At 42.8% G+C, this 18,567-nt stretch overlaps 1 protein-coding gene across 1 annotated transcript in view; it reads right to left on the bottom strand.

The window, feature by feature from the left end:
- Nucleotides 1-18,567, bottom strand: part of ADAM12 (ADAM metallopeptidase domain 12) — a 309,331-nt gene that overhangs the window by 107,225 nt on the left and 183,539 nt on the right. Inside the window, exon 5 of the mRNA XM_019654224.1 lies at nucleotides 3,226-3,302. Within this exon, the coding sequence (XP_019509769.1) occupies nucleotides 3,226-3,302 (77 nt within the window). The remainder of the gene's footprint in view (nucleotides 1-3,225; nucleotides 3,303-18,567) is intronic.

Below are 18,567 nucleotides of genomic sequence, written 5' to 3'. Positions count from 1 at the left end.
GGCCACCATTGTCCAGGTCCCCCATCTCTCATCAAGATGACCGTGAAGGCACCCAGCTAAGCTCCTGCGGGCTTCCACTACAGTCTATTTTCAGCCCGGAAGCCAGACTGACCCCGTGAAAATGTTAAATCAGATCTGAGCTCAAAGCGTCTATGATACTTGTCATAGCCAGGAGAGAGGCCATGTGCCATCTGATCGCCTTCAGGGCCCCTTGTGGTCCTGATGTTCTACTTTCCCTCTGACCTCACCTTCCATCGGCTTTTCCTCCCTGCTCCAGCCACACCGGCCACCTTGCTGCTCTGCAAACCCCAGGCCCTCTCCTGTGTCAGAGGCTTTGTACACAGTTCCCCCTGCCAGGAACCTACTCCCTGTAGACGTCTGCACGGCTCACCTCCTTCTGTGCTGGCAATAAGGATGTGCTCAAGAAATGCTTTCTGAATGAATGACTGGAGAGCTGCAAGTCAAACAGCATACCTCCATTCATTTATCAGATTAGCAGACGTTTCAAAGTTCAGGAGGGTTATGTAAATGGGAAATCAAAAGTTCTTCTTAAAAGTAACACGTGTGCAGAAATGTGTGAGTGTGTGTGTGTACACTCACTGAAATGAGGCAGTGAGAGACTCAAGATTATATCTCCTGACATGGAGGGACACATAGGGCCAGGGGACAAAAGCAAGCTGTAGTGTGATGTGTATGCTGTGACTCTGTTTTATAAAAATAGACAAACACACACTCCAATCCCTGACTGTGTGTTTGCATGGTCAGGAGTGAGGAGGAAGCCGGGACGGATACACTGTTTGCTGCCACGTCTCACCCGAGTGGGGCTGGAGTAAAGGGGGAGACGATTAGCTTTTGTGCATAAGGCAGTCCCATTATCCACAGAGGATACGTTCCTAGACCCCCAGTGGATGCCTGCAACCATAGATAGTACCGAACCATACATATATTTTGGTTTTTTTCCCCATATATACACACCTTTCATGAAGTTTAATTTACAAATAAGGCACAGTAAGAAATTAACAACAATAACTAATAACAAAATAGAACAATTATAACAATACGCCATAATAAAAGTTATGTGGAAGGCTTTGGGGCCATTATTAAGTAAAGTAAGGGTGATCTGAACACAAGGCCTGTGATCCGATAACTGAGGCGGTGACTCAGTGACTGCCAGGCAGGAGCACCTACAGCCTGGGGTCACTCACGGCCCTGGCGGGAAGGAGCGGGACGATGTGTCATTTCATCACACTGCTCAGGAGGGCGCGTGATTTACAACGTATCCATTGTTTATTTCTGGAATTTTCCATTTAATATTTTCAGACCGCAGTTGACCTTGGGCAACTGGAACCACAGATAAGGGGGGCTATTGTATTCTTAGGTCCCAATGATAAATACTGAAGAGTAAGTCGGATATAGCAAGGACTGGGAAGATGTGAGGAGACAGAACTCTCCTACTCCCATGGTCAGTGGAAATCAGGCCAGATGCTGTGAAGAACGAAGCGGCAGGAGACGTGAGGGCCGGTGCCTTCTGAGCCGTGGTCACTCTTCGGGGCGCCTGCCCTCCTGCCCTGCACACAGACACACGCACCACGAGGCCACAGTGGGAAGAGCTGGAAGCCACCTAAATGCTCGGCATGGAGGGTACACGAGACACGGCCTGCTTGGAGGGGGAGTACTAGGAAGGAACCAGTCCCAGGCGGGCAAAAGAGGATGCTGAACACAGGAGGACGGCACCATGGGACAGAGACACCCTCGCTTTACACAGGTCATCGTGCAGGTGGCCTGTGTCATGGAGAGTGGGCAGTGGCTTGGAAGGACCCATGTTCAATGCCGAAAGGGGGCGCCTGCTAGAGTCGGATGTCCCATGTCACACCAGAGAATTTTACCCACAAATGCGTGCTGTCAATTAGGCGCTGGCAAAGCGATTACCTGTTAATTCAGGAACATTTGTTAAGTATCTGCTCTGGGTCAGGATCGACGTGACATATGATTTCCAAGAGCACCTGGTCCCCGTTAACCAGCGAGGTGCCTGTCTGTCATCGGCAGCTGTGCAAACCCTGATGAGGCCGGCGAAGTCATCACTCACTTACGTTTGCAGAGCTTGACTGACTCGTGTCTTGTGTGTGTGCGCAGTGTGTTAGGCATGGTGAATTGTGCAAGGTGTGTTGTGTGTGGCATGTAGTGTGTGTTGTGATATGTGTGTGTGGGGTATGTCGTGTGTGGCATAGTGTGTGTTACGGGTGGTATATTGCGGGTTCTGTGTGTGTCATGTGTGATGAGGTATGTGTGGTATATTGTGGTATATTTGTGTGTGTGTGTAGGGTATTGTGTGTGTTGTGGTATGTGTGTTGTGTGTGTATAGAGACTCACTCCCTACAACTCTACGCAGAATGCACAAAGCTGCAGCGGTTACTGCTGACACAGGAGGCACCCGATTTCCACACAAGCTGGCCCACGTCCCCAGCCCTTCTCCTCCCTCCCACAGAACCGCTCTGCTGCCTCGGGCCAAAGCAAGGGAGGACTTTGAGGAGATGAGCTGTCAGTTCACAACTCAATAAATAAATTCAGTGACAAGGCTGAGGCAGCTGGGAGTTCGTCACACACACTGGTTTTCCTGGGGACATAAGAGCCAACCGTGACCTGGAAGAAGGGGCCCTGAGCAAGGACCAGGGTTGGCCCACCCAGAGGGGAGGTGACTGCGTCTTGCATCGTGCCAGAGTCTAGCAGCAAAAGCCCCTCCATCCATGCCTGCGTCCCACACATCTGGCTCTGGGTTGAATTTGTCCCTTTACTTTGGTTCCTCATGAGAGGAGGCCTTTTTATTTTTACTAAGCAAGCAGCTTTGACACTACCTAATGTCCTATCTTTTATCTCTGGGAATTAGCAAGCAGCTTAGATGCTACCTAATGTCCTATCTTTTACCACTGGGAATTGTCAAGCATCAAAGTCACATGGATGAAGGATAGTCACGGGTCCCATGATGATGAACCTCAGCCAGTTCCGTCACTCTTAGCTTCACTCCAGGCCTGAGAGCAACCCTGACAAAAGTGCCAGGAGAGAGAAACCGCGGACCTGGGTAATGTGTGCTCTTGTGAGCTGTGCAGGGAGGGCCAGCAGGAGGTGCGCCCCGTCGTTTACTCAGTGCTTTAGAGTGGACAGGAGAAGGAAGAGGAAGTCGGCAGTACTCGCGGTTCAGCCAGAGGCGGCATCCTCGCGGTCACTCACCTGAGGCCAGAACAAGTGCTGAGGCTGACCATCGAGCCAGGGTATCCTTGCACGTGTCCGTGGTAGTAACAGTGACCCTGAAAGGAGAAGGTCTGTTCAGTCATAATGTTTTCTCACCTCAGATCTTCACTTGTTTCTAGCTATAGAATTTTCTTTTTCATAGAACATTCAGCCAGGAGTCGCACTATTTCATGCTAAGCCCAATGTGACACAGTCAGAGCCTATGGCTGGAAGATCTGATTTACCTAGAGATTATCGACAGGGTTTAAAAATGCACCGCAGTTCCATTCTTGTCTCTCCAACACCCTTCAGGAAAGCCCTGATGCCGAATGTCCGACACAACCCAGCAGCAGGACAAATCGCACTGATGTCACCATTTTACCCTCATGTAAATTGCCTCTTGGGATGAGATGAGGAACTGTATGGGGTATTTAAGCACACTGTGAAATGTGGTAAACTGAGGTATAAATCTATGGCTTATGAAAACAGAGAAGCTGATGAGAGGGAGGCGGGTAAGGAGAGAGAGGGGGACCTCACTGAGTCGCCCAATTGAGAGTGGACTGTCTAACTCAGCAGGAAAGAAAAATCGGAAGGCCTTCCAAGTCCAAGATGAAAGTCCCCGTGTGACATGCCTGCAATATTCCACTTGTTTAATGATGTCACTGCTTGCAAAAAGAACACAGCATGGACACTTCCTTCATGAAGATGAATTTCTGTCCAGAGTCAAGGTTAATGTTTCTCTTGAACAAAGGTTATGTTGCAGCCCCGACGTGGCTGACTAGCAAGCAATGGGTGGATACACCCAGCACTTCTCATTCAAGTCCTCTGAACGCCAGGGGCATGTGGTCCCGGCAGCTAAGGGCTGCGTCTTTGAAGGCAAACCGGGAGTGGGCGTGGGTTCCAGTGTGTCGCCTGTGTGCCTGCCTTAGCATACAGCTCCTTCACTCGTGACAACAGTAATTCGCTTTTTCGAAGACAGGGCTTGGTGTCCAGCTATTCTGCCCAACAGAAACAAAACTGAGAAGACCACCTTGACTTTGCTAAGAAAGAGGACCATCTAACACCGAGTGGCTGAGTAAACTGGAGAAGTCCATAAGAAAGGGGCCCATCTGGCACCCTGCAAAATCTTTACAACATTATTGATTATATTCCCCAAACTGTCTTTCATATCCCCGGTAGATGCATGACCACTGCACTGTACACCTGAAGCTGAATAATATTGTATGTCAACTATATATATATATGGTCACGGGATGTGGAGTACAGCATAGGGAATAGAGTCAATGGAATTGCAATAGCTATAGACGACGTCAGAGGGGCAGTAGATTGGGGGAGGGGGATTATCACTTTGTGAGGGGTGAAATGTCTAACTATTACATTGTTTTGTACACTAATAAAATTATTTTGAAACTAATAAAAATAAATAAAGGGGCCAAGATGATCTCTTTGTCACTGGGCAGAGGACAAAATTCTGGGATCATCTGAAAGGCATCGGAGGGAAATGAGTCTGGTGCAGGACATGTGTTATCTTGACATTTTCTTGATTCCAGAAGTTCTTTATATATTCAGGATATTAATACTTTGCCTGTTATGATGTGAGATGTCTTTTTAACTCACTTATGATAGTTTTGGTTGTACAGTTTACAGTTCTTATAGTCAAAGGTATCCAACTTTCCCTTTGTGCATTTTGTGTAATGTGTAAGGTGGCTTTCTTCAAGGTCATTACATAGGTCCGCCTTTATCTCCTTCTATTTCTACAGACTTACAGTTAGCTCTTTAATCTATCTGGAATTTATTTTTGTGGGAGTATGAGGTTGAAATCTAACTTTGCCCACAAACCGAGAGCCGGCTCTTCTGCACCAACATTTTCCTTTCCTTACTGATTTGAACATGCTACCTTGTTAGATATCAAATATCCACATCCGTACTTGGCTTCGCTTTTCTACTCCCTGAGCTACTCCACTGAGGCACACTCCATCTGTCTGCTCCTGTGCCAATACCACACTGTCTTAGTTACCACTGATCTGGAGTACATTTTGATGTCAGAGTATTAAGATTAAATTCACATACCACAAAATCACCTTTCAAAAGCACACAATTAGTGGGTTTTAGTATACTCACAAAGTTGTGCAGCCATCCTCACTCTCTAATTCTAAAACATTTTCATCATTCCAAAAAGATACTTCATACCCGTTAGTGGTTACTCCCCATTACTCCCTCCCCAACCCCTGGCAACCCCTAATCTACTTCCTGTCTCTATGGATTTGCCTACTTCACTCATCTCATCTCATGTAAGTGGAATCATATAGTATGTGGCCTTTTGTGTCTGGCTTCTTTCACTGAGCATGTTTTCAAGGTCCATTCCTGTTACTTCAGGTATCAGTATTTCAATCCTTTTTATCCTGAATAAAATTACATATAGATATACCAAATTTTATTTCTTCATTCATCAGTCAATGGGTATTTGTATTGTTTCCACCCGTTGGCTATTGTAAGATATGCTGCCATGAACATCTCTGTACAAGTCTTTGTGTGGACATATGTTTTCAGTTCTCTTGGGTACACGCTATGAGTAGGTATATGAGTATACACCTACAAGTGAAATTACTGGATCTTGTGGTAACTCGACGTTTAAGCTCTGGAGCATTCTCGAACTGTTTTCCCAAGCAGCGGATCCATTTTACATCCCCAGTATATGGGAGGAATGCATGAGCGTCCCAAATTCTCCACACCCTCACCAACACTTCCTGTCTACTCTTTTGATGGGACCCACCCCAGTATATGTGAGGTGGTATCTCACTTGGCTTTGATTTTCATTTTCCTAATGACTAATGACATTGGGCACCTTTTCACATGCTTGTTGGCCATCTGTGCATCTTCTTTGGAGGAATGTTTATTCAAATCCTTTGCCTATTTTTGAATTGGGTTATTGTCTTTTTATTGTTAAGCTGGAAGAGCTCTTTATATATTCTGGATAGCAGTCCCTCCTCTGATATGATTCACAAACATTTTCTCCCATTTTGTGGGTTGTCTTTTCACTGTCTTGATCATGTATTTTGAAGCACAAAAGCTGACCATTTTGACAAGGTTGAAGCTATCTTTTTTTTTTTTTTTAGTTGCTTATGCTTTAGGTGCCGTGTCTAAGAAACCATTACCTAACCTAAGGTGATGAAGATTTATACCTTTTCTGAGTTTTATAGGTATAGTTCTTACATTTAGATCTTAGATCCACTTTGAATTGATTTGTGTTTATGGCTTGAAAGAGGAGCCCAATTTCACTCTTTTCTGCATGTAGATATCCAGGTGTCCAGCACCATTTGTTAAAAGACTATTCTTTCCCCAATTTGTCTTGGCACCCTTGTTGAGAGCAAGTTTCCTTTGGGTACTATTCACTCTTTCAAAAGTTTCTAGGCTATTATTGCCTATTATTTTCTCTTTCAGGTGAGTTGTAGAATCAAATTTAAGCTCCATAATAATAATCCATTGAGATTTCTGCTTGGACTACATTGAATGTATAGGTCAATTTAGTATGAATTGGTAGTTTTACCATAAAGAGTTTTCCTATTCATGTACATGGTATGTCTCTCCATGTAATAAGGCTGTTTTTATGTCCTCCAGTCTAGTTTTGGAATTTTTTTTCATATGGCTATTAGAATGTTTTCATTAGGCTAATGCCTAGGTATTGTATGTCGGTTGATATCATGAATAGGATCTTTTTTCTATCATGCCTTACACATGGTAATTTTTAATGTATTTTTATATGTTTTTTATTTTTTATGGTTTTTTTTTTTGCTTTTTAATCTTTTTATGCTTTTGTTTTTTTAAAGTTTATCTTGTATCAGGCCCTTTGCTGAACCGTCTTATCATCTTAATAGTTTGTAGCATACTTTGGATTTTTTGTGTTCTTGAGTATATCAATTACAAACAATGAAAGTTTTGTGGGCTCCTTTTTGACCCCCATACAGGTTAATGAATGGAATGGCTAGGTGTCCAGGGGCAAAGGCGGGAGGGGGCTTGCCTGCCGAGGCAAAGCGTGGGCAAAGACAGTGGGCGATGGGGGAGGGGCAGCAGCTCAGGTTCAGGGTTACTTGTGCATGGATGTAAGATTCAGGAAGAGCGTGGCACTCACAGTGCCCTGTCAGGGTGTCCCGTTCGGTGAGCACATGGCTTAGGAAAGAATGCATGAGGGAGAGTGGTGGGGAACGCCGGCGCAGACTGCCCCATCAGGCACCCCGCTGGGCTAAGGGAGATCTTGCTGCCAGCTTACCACCTTAGCTTTCGTGTGAAATACCTTCTGAATGGCACCACGTTCCCCTCTCTCTAGATAACTCTATCTTGGGTACTTAAGGGAGGTGTGATAATTTTGTAAACATAAGGGGATCATGTAACTGCATTAAAAAGCTCCCTGGACCACTCTGCACAGGGTAAGGGGACATCAGCTCTGGGTACCCAGCAGGCATGCCAGAGCTGAGACAAGTCAGAAAGTGACAGGACAGCAGCTGATGTTAGTGCTTAGGCGGCCTGGGGTAGCCAGAGTCACTGGGTTTTGACAGTCATATATCTTTGGGGGTCCCATATGGTACAGAATTTGCGTCATTTTTAGAGAATGTGAAATGTTGGTATAGGTAGCTAAGTATTGGTTAAAAAATAAAAAAACCAAATGGTGACCCCGTAATCTTAATTACTGACCTCTGAAATTCCAAACTCATTTATTTCCAGTCTCAATTTATTTTTAATAGATTATTTATCAAGTGTGCTTTCAAATTAAATGCCCAGACATATAAGCTCATTAAAGCGTGAGCTGAGTACAAATTAGTACAAAATTAATTTTCAGTTCAACAACTAGGTTGAAGTATTGCTTGTAAAAGAGGAGGGGGTGGATTTTAGCTCTCATAAGCTGGTCCTTAGACAATCCCACCTCTCTTAGTCATCACCAGAGTTAATGACTTATTTCTTAGCTCTAAGACCAGTTTTTATTTCTCTTCAGACAGCTGACTAACAAGCCCATTGCTCACTGACTAATCGAAGAAGCAATTAACTTCTTAGATGGCTAAGCATAATTACCAGAACTCCAATTCCAGGTTCGCCAGGACAATTTCCATTTCCTGAAGTTTTACTGTCTTTCAATATGATTCACTAAATGTTTAAACAAATGTGATGTCATTTTTATAACGTAGTAAGTCATCGTATGAATTCACAGCTCCGAAAGACATGCTCGTCACACCATGTCTCCCATAATCGGTTGGGGAATTTGATTATGGGGAGTGAAGGAGGCATACCTTCCTCCCTCTGGGGGTTATGGCCTCCTTTAGTGGTGGCTGAGGCAGGGGGAGCAGTGCAGGCAGCATCACCTTCAGGGAACAGCAGTGCCCACTCAGGAAGGTCTCCAGGTAAGTGTATGTCCCCATATCTGAGGGACAGGTTGCCTCCAATGGACTGATGCTAAGTGGCAGGGATCTGCCAGGCCTGTGGCTTCATAAACACTTGTCCTGTTGGATGTGGATGTGGCCACACCAGTGACAGACGTGGCAGGCGTCCATCATACTAGGAGGTCTGTGGCCCAGGGCCCACGCATCTATCGGTCACAACAACGACCCTTGCAAACGTTCCCAGACTGCGTCCCCTTTCCATTGTCTCAAGAGTTTTGAGCTCTGCTGGCTCTTTCTTTTTGTCACGCTCATGTCTGTAGCAAGACATTGTCCTAGAAGCACAGTCGTCTTCATCCAGTTCTGCTGATCTAATACATTCTATTTCTACCAGCAAAACATAACACAGAAAATAGTCCCAAACATGCATGACCACAAAATTACATCTTTTCCTTTACAAAACCTCTAACTATGTATTTTATATACTTATTACTTAATTTAATGCATTTCTCCACTCCAGTAAAATAAATGTTCCTTCTGTTTAATACTATCCATCAAATATAATGGTGGGTAAGAGGAAGATGGAATAAAAACTCTTGAGCTGGAAAATAGTAGCCCTCAAGTCTAGCCCATATGGGAAGTAAAATCAAAATTCTGTTACCCAACTCCCAGAGGACTAGAAAGAAAGGAATTTTCTATGCTAAATTGCTAACAAAAATGGGCTGACCTTGTGATTGTAAAGGACTGAGGGCAGACCTTCAACAGAACCACGTCTGACGAGGAGACTATGAAGGACCAACCTCAGGGGCCATCCGATTATTTTGCCATGCTGGGAGTCTGCATTAGAGAGCACATGCTTAGGAAATCGTGTTCACGCTCTTTGGGACCTGGACATAGCATGTCTGCCGTAGTGACATCACTCGGTGGACTCTGAGCAGGAAGTCTTGGGGTTTGAGACTCAGTGTCTCAGTTTTTCATCTGTAAAACGAGATTGATACCCGCCCCGGGTTTTAGGGCTCAAATAAACATTACGAGAGGAAGCACTCTGTGAAACGTAAGGCATTGCTACAGAGCTGGAACTTGGAAATGTGCTGTAAGCTTTACTTTCCACCTGCGTACTTCCTCTGCAGTGGGCCCTAGCTCAGCGAATGTTGGCAGAATGGCGGAAGGAGCGTGTGTGAGAGACTCTGACCCATTAGAGAAGGGAGTCTGATCTTCTCACCCTCCCTCCCTCAGCTCCAAATCATCCTGAATGTGGTGTGGGACTTTGTGCAGGTCCCCTAAAATGGACAGGAGAAGTTCGGGAGCCAAGCTCAGCCAAGCTGAGGGGCTGGATGCTATTTCATGGAGACTTACTCGTCCTAAGAACTGTTCTCCACACAGCTGACCAACCTTTTCCTTGCCCACAGTGGTTATATCACAGTGGTTAGGAGCTCAGATGCTAGCGCTGGACTATGCATTTGAATCCTTATGAGCTGTGGACTTGATCTAGTTACTTAGCCCCTCTGTATCTCAGAGTCCTTACTGGGTATGAAATAGTGAACATTGGTTTATTGTAAGGATCAAACATGAAAATGTATGAAAAACACTTTTCATACTGCTTTGCATACTGTTGGTACTGACTAAATGCTAGCTGGCATATCGGGCACTCAGCAAGCATTTGTTGTTGCGTGAGTGCATGAACGAGTGAGTGAATGAATGAATGAATGAATGCTTGCATGTGTGAAAAGGTAGACTATGTCACCATGTGGAATGTGACTACTTCCCTAAGAAATCTGGACTTGACTGAGGGACACTCGGGGAGCGATTGATGCTTTGGGAGGATCAAAATACAAGTGCTATGGGGCATGGCATAAACAGAAAGATGTTTTAGAAGGATCATTGAGGCAGGAGTGGGGGCTGCATTAAACCTAGGTGAGGCTCAAGGTGGGGAAAACATGGCAGGTGGCTATGACAACTTCCGGTTGAGAAGACAGGAAGGCCTGAGCTGGGGCAGCAGAAGTGTCAGCGGGCAAGGAAAGGGTGTGAGCACGCTGCAGAGGTGGAAACCAGCACAGGACATGGTGATGATGATGTGGTGACGACCTCAGGGGAGGTGGGGTAACGGAGCAGCCTTCTGAGAGGGAGGCAAGGCTGGAAGAGTTGATGGATTAGACGTGTGGAGTACAGTGATGGCAGAGGAATTAAATCCATTTTAAATCCTTTTTAAAGATGATGTTGATGGGCTTTGCTCATACCTGCTACACTTACGGGATGTGGATAATCTCTGATTCCCTCCTACCTCCAGAGCCACCCATGCATACTTTTCAGATGCTCTCTAACTGTAATCGAGTGTGGCCTGATTCCCTGCTGTCCATTTGCCCAGACATGTTCTGGCCAAGCCAACTGTAGAAGACTACTCCTTTTTGATAGGAAACAGCAGCATGGCAATGGATGGAATGTCACCCAAACAACACTTTTGACCAAGATACTGGAGTCCATACCTATCTGATGGTCCAGCCTCAGTGAACATTGACTTGTCCCCTTCTGACGTCTGTCACAGCAGATGTTTTCATGCATGTTTTTCAATGAGAAACACATATAACCAATGCAACCTTCTGGGTATTGCTCGTGTGTATAAGGTCAGACACTTTTCCTTGTCCCCACATCCACAGCCCCGGCCTCAGCAACCATCTCCTCTTACCAGGGCTTTAGGCTCATCCACAAGGGTCGACTGCCTGATCTTGCTAATTCTTGCTCTTGTCCCGTGATTACCTTGCTGCTGCTGCCGGGGTGAGGGGGGGGTTGAGGGGTGTCTTTTTAAAGCCTATACCTGTTCACAGCATCCCCTGGTTGAGACCTCTTAAATGCTGCCCAATGTTCTTGTATAACAACTGAATTTATCGCCATGACCACTAAGTCCTACACACCCTGGCCTCCGCCAACTTTTAAACACTTCCTCACTTCCAGGTAAAACTCAGCATCGGTCTGGAATGTCCTCCCCTTTCTCATCCCCTGTCTCGTGCCTCCTCAACCTCCAGATTTTGTGTCCCATGGTCCTTCCTCCATGAATGAAGCCTTCCATGAGTCCTTAGACCAGATCTGTCCCTCGGCCTTTCCTATGGGACACTTAGCACAGATTTTAATTGTTTCTGACCCTTGGACAGATGTCAGTCTCCTCCCACCAGCCCCATGGGGGCCCCCTTGTCTGTGCTGAATCCCTGCGGTGTTCTCAATGGCAGTCACAAGGCCTGGCACCAGGGAAGCGCTCCGTTAACATGTGGCAAACAGACAGATGCGTTTCTACCAAAGCACTGACAACGCTGAGGAGGCTTTCTGCAGGGCGATTCCGGCCTTTCTCAGCATTGTCTTTCAGGATGTAAATAACATAAATGTCATGTGCATTGTCTCCCACAGGCCTTATTAAAAGTGACAATATAAAACATAATCTTCCCTTAGATGTGGCCAGCAAGGGATAAAGGCATAAATATTTCATCCTGTCAGGACAATGAAGAGATAAAAGACAAGCCATCAATTCCAAAATTAAAATCAGGCACTACTGTGCTTGTCAACCAGCTTATACTGATTGTTGAGAGATTAAAAAAAAAGAGAGAGAGAGAGACACTGGAGCCAAAAAAGTGGTTCTTATTTTGTATATAATTTTAAATTTAGGAAAATCCATTGTGTGCTGACTTGAGGGGATAAGGAGATGAGTCAGCACATTTCTTTGTGTTTTCCAGCCTGATTCAATAAAAACAAACCCCCCAAAGCTGCATGTGTCTCCTCACCATGAAAGACAATACGAGGGCTTCTCCCCTACAGGGTTTCTGCTGGAAGGACCCCAGCCTAGTGCTGTGGGTTTTCTTTAGCGAACCAGACTGTTCACTCCTTATCTCTATAGTAACATGGCTGACAGCTCAGAAAGGCAGTGAGGGAATGGAAGAAAGTGGCTGCTGGGTTATAAGAGAGGTCAGTATTTCTCTAGTTGTAAAAGCAATATGTGCTTGTAGTTTCCGGAGGTTTGGGGGTGCCCATTAACCCAGCCTCCAGTTGCTTCTCCTACGGAAGATAGATTCAGAGTCAGATGAAGATCAAAATACAGTATCAGGTGAGCTACCTCCAAGAAAAGGGGCTTCTGGTATATTCTGTCAGAAGACACAACTTAGACCTAGGAAGCATTGAGGCTGCCTGAAATTTCCAACCTCATTCACCTCTACCCCACTGCTAGCCAAGCCTTGAGGCCCAGCTTGGGGAGGCCAGGGCTGCAGAACACTGTTCCTTAGACTGCTTCATGGAGGGAGCGGGCAAGTCTCACCCACCACTGCTTGAGGGAAGACAGCAAGGCTAGCCTCATGGCCTTTCTAAGGCAGGGACCTGGGGCTGTCAGGCCTGCCCCTCCCACCCTCCTCTCCCTGAGAAGTCCCTTCCATGGGAGGAGTGAGTGATTGAGTAGAAGGATGGGACAGACATTTGTCCCATACAGTCACCTGGTCGAGAAATGAGGAGAAAGAAAGACATAATCTCCCCACCTCCCCATATACGGAACAACCATAGAAAAATAGAAAAACACAGTCTCCCACTAAAACACACAACCAGAAAAACACACAACGCCTGCTAATGTTCTGGTGCCTCTCCACCCAGGCTGGTTTCTAAGATGCCTGGATTTGTAGTTTGCAGCCTTTGCAATCCACATCCAAAACAGACCTGGCAGCAGTAGACCCCTCATTTATCTAGACCTGTTTCTTCCCAAATGAGAAAAAAGGACAGGAAATGCTTAAGAAAAGAAAATTTGTAAGGGAGATTGAAACATAAAACATGAAACTGTGAAAATAACTTTGGAAGCATATCTTACATATTCTGGATATGTCCGTATTAGACGAGTACCATTCACCATCGTAATAACGAGTCTATTACACAAAATTTCTAGGATCTCTTTTTTTCTGTTTTTATTTGAAAAGCAATTTACACTGTGAGGACAGCCTTAGTGCTAACTCTAAAAGCCTATTTCAAATAAGATCATCTTAGGGAGAAAAAAACAGGAAAAAAAAAAGGCAAGTCAAGTGAAGTAACAGTGCCCACTACTCCTTGCATCTGAGGTTGGTCCTCAGATCTCAGTTTTGGCCTCCGTCTTTCTCCTGTACTCCAGATTCATGTCTCCCGCTGCTTACGGAACACCTTTCCCTGGCTACAAACTCAACCGGGACACCTGTGTACTCATTGTCCCCTCTGCCTTCCAAAACCAGTGAATGCTCCTTAATGGTGCCAGTGAGAAACAGATGACCCACCCGATGGCCTAAACAAAGGGAAAGCACCACTGGTGACAATTCCCTCATTTGCCATCACCAGATCTTGTTTGTCTCTTCTGCCTCTTCAAGCTCTCTTGAACCTGGCCGGCTCCATCCACAGCATGGTCTACTGCTGCAGGCATAACCTCCGTCCACTACCAGAAGCCCGTAACAAATCTTGCCACCAGCGACCCTTTCCTAAGCACAGAGCTGAACATGTCACTCCCCGGCATGAAAACTTTCTTTGGCTCCCAATTTTCAGTAAGATACAGTCAAAACTCCTTAGTACTGAAGCATTTCACACCAGTCTTTCCCCATTTTTAAAGACCTACATTAAATAATACTTCTTCAGGGGAACGGCCTCCAACAAGTTAAAACTAACCCTGGCCTCCGCAATGTTCCAATGGAATTTGGTACATACCTCTTATCGTAGCAATTATATTAAAACAGAATTATTTTTATGTCTCTTAAATGGCCCACCTCTCCAGCAGAATTTATATGTCGAGGAGTATATTTTACTCAACCTGTATTCTCATAGGCTAACAGTGTCTGCACACAGAAGATGCTTAATAAGTGTTTGCTGAGTGAGTGAATGAATGAATGAATTCTGGATGGCATCGCCTAACATGTAGCAATGGCTAAATGAATCAGTTTTTGAAAACCTAGTATTTGCAAGATGCAGTGTGAGGTTCTCTGGGGGCAGAAGGGAGATGCAAGAAACATCCCCTACCCACTCTTATAATCTACATAAACAGTACAGGTTATAACGGAAAAATACCAATTCTAATAAAACTTTTCATCTGAAGATATTAATATGGTGAATTATATTTTTTCTTTTTTATTAAAATTTATTGGGGGTGACAATGGTTAGTAAAGTTACATAGGTTTCAGGTGTACAATTCTGTAATACATCATCTATATATCACATCCTGTGTTCACCACCCAGAGTCAGTTCTCCTTCCATCACCATACATTTGACCCCTTTACCCTCATCTACCATCTCCCCTCCCCCCTTTCCCTCTGGTAACAACTATTGTCTGTGTCTATGTGTTTTTGTTTCTTTATTTGTCTTGTTCCTTTGTTGGTTTCAGTTTTATATCCCACAAATCAGTGAAGTCATATGGTTCTCAACTTTTTGTGTCTGACTTATATCACTTAGCATAATGATCTCAAGATCCATCCATGTTGTCGCAAATGACACTATTTCATCTTTTCTTATGTCAGAGTAGTATTCCATTGTATATATGTACCACATCTTCTTTATCCAGTCATCTATCAAAGGACACTTTGGTTGTTTCCATGTCTTGGCCACTGTAAATAAAGCTGCAATGAACATCAGAATGCATATATCCTTACAGATAAATGGTTTCTGATTTTTGGGGTATATGCCCAGAAGAGGGATTGCTGGGTCATATGGTGATTCTAGTCTTAATTTTTTGAGGAGCCTCCACACTGCCTTCCATAGCAGCTGCACCAACCTGCATTCCCACCAACAGTGTATGAAGGCTCCTTTTTCTCCACAGCCTGTCCAACACTTATTATTTGTCTTGTTGATGACAGCCATTCTAACTGGTGTGAGATGATATCTCATTGTGGTTTTTATTTGCATTTCTCTGATGACTGATAGACTTGAAAACTCAGAAATAAGCCTACACAAATATGGACAATTTTCGACAAAGGAGCCCAAAACATACAATGGAGAAAAGAAAGCCTCTTCAATAAATGGTGCTGGGAGAATTGGAAAGCCACGTTCAAAAAAATGAAACTAGACTGCTGTCTGTCACCATGTATCAAAATTAACTCAAAATGGATCAAAGACCTAAACATAAGACCTGAAACTATAAACTGCATAGAAGAAAAACATAGGTACTAAACTTATAGACTTTGGGTTGAAAGAGGATTTTATGAATTTGACAAGGCAAGGAAGTAAAAGCTAAAATAAATAAATGGGACTGTATCAAACTAAAAAGCTTCTACACAGCAAAAGAAACTATTGACAAAACAAAGAGGCAACCAACCAAATGGGAAAGATACTTGTAAACAGCACCTCTGATAAGGGGCTAGTATCCAAAATATATAAGGAACTCATACAACTCAACAACAGAAAGACAAACAATCCAATTAGAAAATGGGCAGAGGACCTGAATAGATATTTCTCCAAACAGGACATACAGATGGCCAACAGACATATGAAAAGATGCTCTCGGTACATTGAATTATATTATGAGCTATCCTAATGTTGAACTGTTTTTGCATTCCTCAGGACTACCATTTGGTCATAAAGTATTTTTTAAAAATATGTGCAGGGTATGATTTGCAAATATTTTACTTAGGATTTTTGCAACTATGTTTGTAATTGAAACTGGTCTATAATATTCATTTTGTGCATGTTCTTTTTCTGATTTTGGTAGTTCGTCTCTTCCCCTCCTTAAAATTAAAACAAACAAACAAACAAACAAAACTCTCAGGAACCATTTGTTCCTTAATAGGTTTGGTAAAACTCACCTGATAAAGTCACTTAGGTTCAATGTTATTTTTGGGAGTGGATTTAAAAAAATACTATTATTGATTTAATTACTTTATATAGTTATATTTACATTTTTCTATTTCACCTGAACCATTGTTAAGAATTTACATGTTTAAGTAAATGCTTGGTATTGTTCATAACATTCTTGTGATTTAAAAAAATCTCTGTGTAACAGCAGCCACGTTCCCTCTGTATTCCTAATATTGCTTACTTGGGAATTATTTCTTTTCCCTTTTGATTCAATTTGTGTGTTGTCCATTTTATTAATATTTTCAAAGAACCAGCTTTTGGTTTAACTGATTCTCTCAGTTTTGGGGGTCTTCTTTTTCATTCATTTTGCCTCATTTAAAAAATCTTCATTTCTGAGAGAGGTATATTTTCTGGTTTGTGGATTTATCAATTTATCTTTGTAACTCTGTCAATTATTGCTCTGTCTGTTTTGGGACTATTTTGCTGGTACATATAAGTTCATAATTCTTTTACCATCCTTTTTAGTTGCTCCTTTTATCATTAAGTAATGACCCCCTTTATCCCTAATAATGCCTTTTTTTGGCCTTAAGATCTAGCTTGTCTGGTATTCATACTACTATCATAACTTTCTTTGGATTAAAATAACCACTTTGTATTTTGAGTGTGAATCTTGAAATTAAGGAGCTAGGTTTTATTTTAAGTTCTAGGCAGATAATCTGTTTTTACTTTGACAGTTTAATCCATTTGCATACAATGAGATTAATATGTTGACTCAATTTTATCTTATCATTTGTTTTATATTTCTTTCTTTTTTTTTAGCTGAGCCATCCTGCCACCTGTTGGCAGCTCAGCGGTAGCTCAGCTAGGGCCGGGACTCGAACCGCTGTTGCTCAGAGCTTGCACTTATTCTACTTTTTGGATACTTTTCCTTCTTTCTTGCCATCTACTAGGTTGAAAATCTATTTTTATTCACCTTCTATTACTTGGGATTATACATTCTGGTTTTCTATTCTTTTGTGGTTGTGGTTATTTTTTTTTTAAATTAATGTTTATTGGGGTGACAATTGTTAGTAAAGTTACATAGATTTCAGGTGTGCAATTCTGTTAATACATCATCTATATATCACATTGTGTGTTCAACACCCAGAGTCAGTTCTCCTTTCATCACCATATATTTGATTCCTTTTATCCTCATCTACCACCCCTCTCCCCTTATCCTCTGGTAACCACTAAACTATTGTCTGTGTCTATGTCCAAGACATGGAAACAACCAAAGTGTCCTTTGATAGATGATTGGATAAAGAAGATGTGGTATATATACACAATGGAATACTATTCTGCCATAAGAAAATATGAAATACTGCCATTTGCAATAACATGGATGGATCTTTTGTGGTTATTCTTAAATTTGCAAGATACATACTTATCAAAATGTAAAGTTAATTAGCATCTCTGTTATTCTCTAATACAAACTCTTAAACTGTTTTAATTCTATTTGCTCATCTTGCTTTAAAACATCTAAATTGAGTTATTATTGTTGTAATTATTATTTTAAATAGCTTATTAGATTTATTCATATCAATTATTTTGCTTACTATTGCCTCTGATATTCTACTCTTGTGTCTTGTGTTTAATTTCCTTTGTTCTGAGATATTCTTTGGTAGCTTTTCTAGAACCTGAGAGTAGTAAATTCTCTTGTTTTTGTATGAAAATGTATTTCATTCTTATTTTTGTAAAGTAATTTGAGTATGGAATTGTGGTTGGCAGTAATTTTCCATTGCTCTCTGAAGTCTTAACTCCATGGTTGCTAATTAGAAGTCTGCTGCCAGTTCAACTGTCATTTTGTACAAATCTGTCTTTCCTCTCAGGTGGTTTTAAGATTTCCTGTTTGGTTCTGCAGGTTCAATATAAGTCATCCTGAAGTGGGTTGGTTTTTATTCTTCCTCCTTGGGACTTAAGTCTTCCTCATCTGTTTAAACATGGCTTCTTTCCTATTTTTTTTCCTGTATTTTCACTCTGAAATTTCTATTTGGCCTATTCTGTTCTCTTTAAAATATTTACTTTCTTTCTTTGATTTTTCCATGATCTTGCATCCCTAGAGGTGCGAATTCTCGTTTCATTTGTTCACCAATACTCATTTACAGTGGCTTTTCTTGTGTGGTTTTTAATTTTGATTTGGGGCTCATCTTTAATTTCTCTCTCTCTCTCTCTCTCT

Source organism: Hipposideros armiger, unplaced genomic scaffold, assembly GCF_001890085.2.
Source record: "Hipposideros armiger isolate ML-2016 unplaced genomic scaffold, ASM189008v1 scaffold_216, whole genome shotgun sequence".
NCBI classification, from domain to species: Eukaryota; Metazoa; Chordata; class Mammalia; order Chiroptera; family Hipposideridae; genus Hipposideros; species Hipposideros armiger.
Note: the sequence above shows the minus strand (reverse complement) of the source record. Positions and strands in the feature narration are given on the sequence as shown.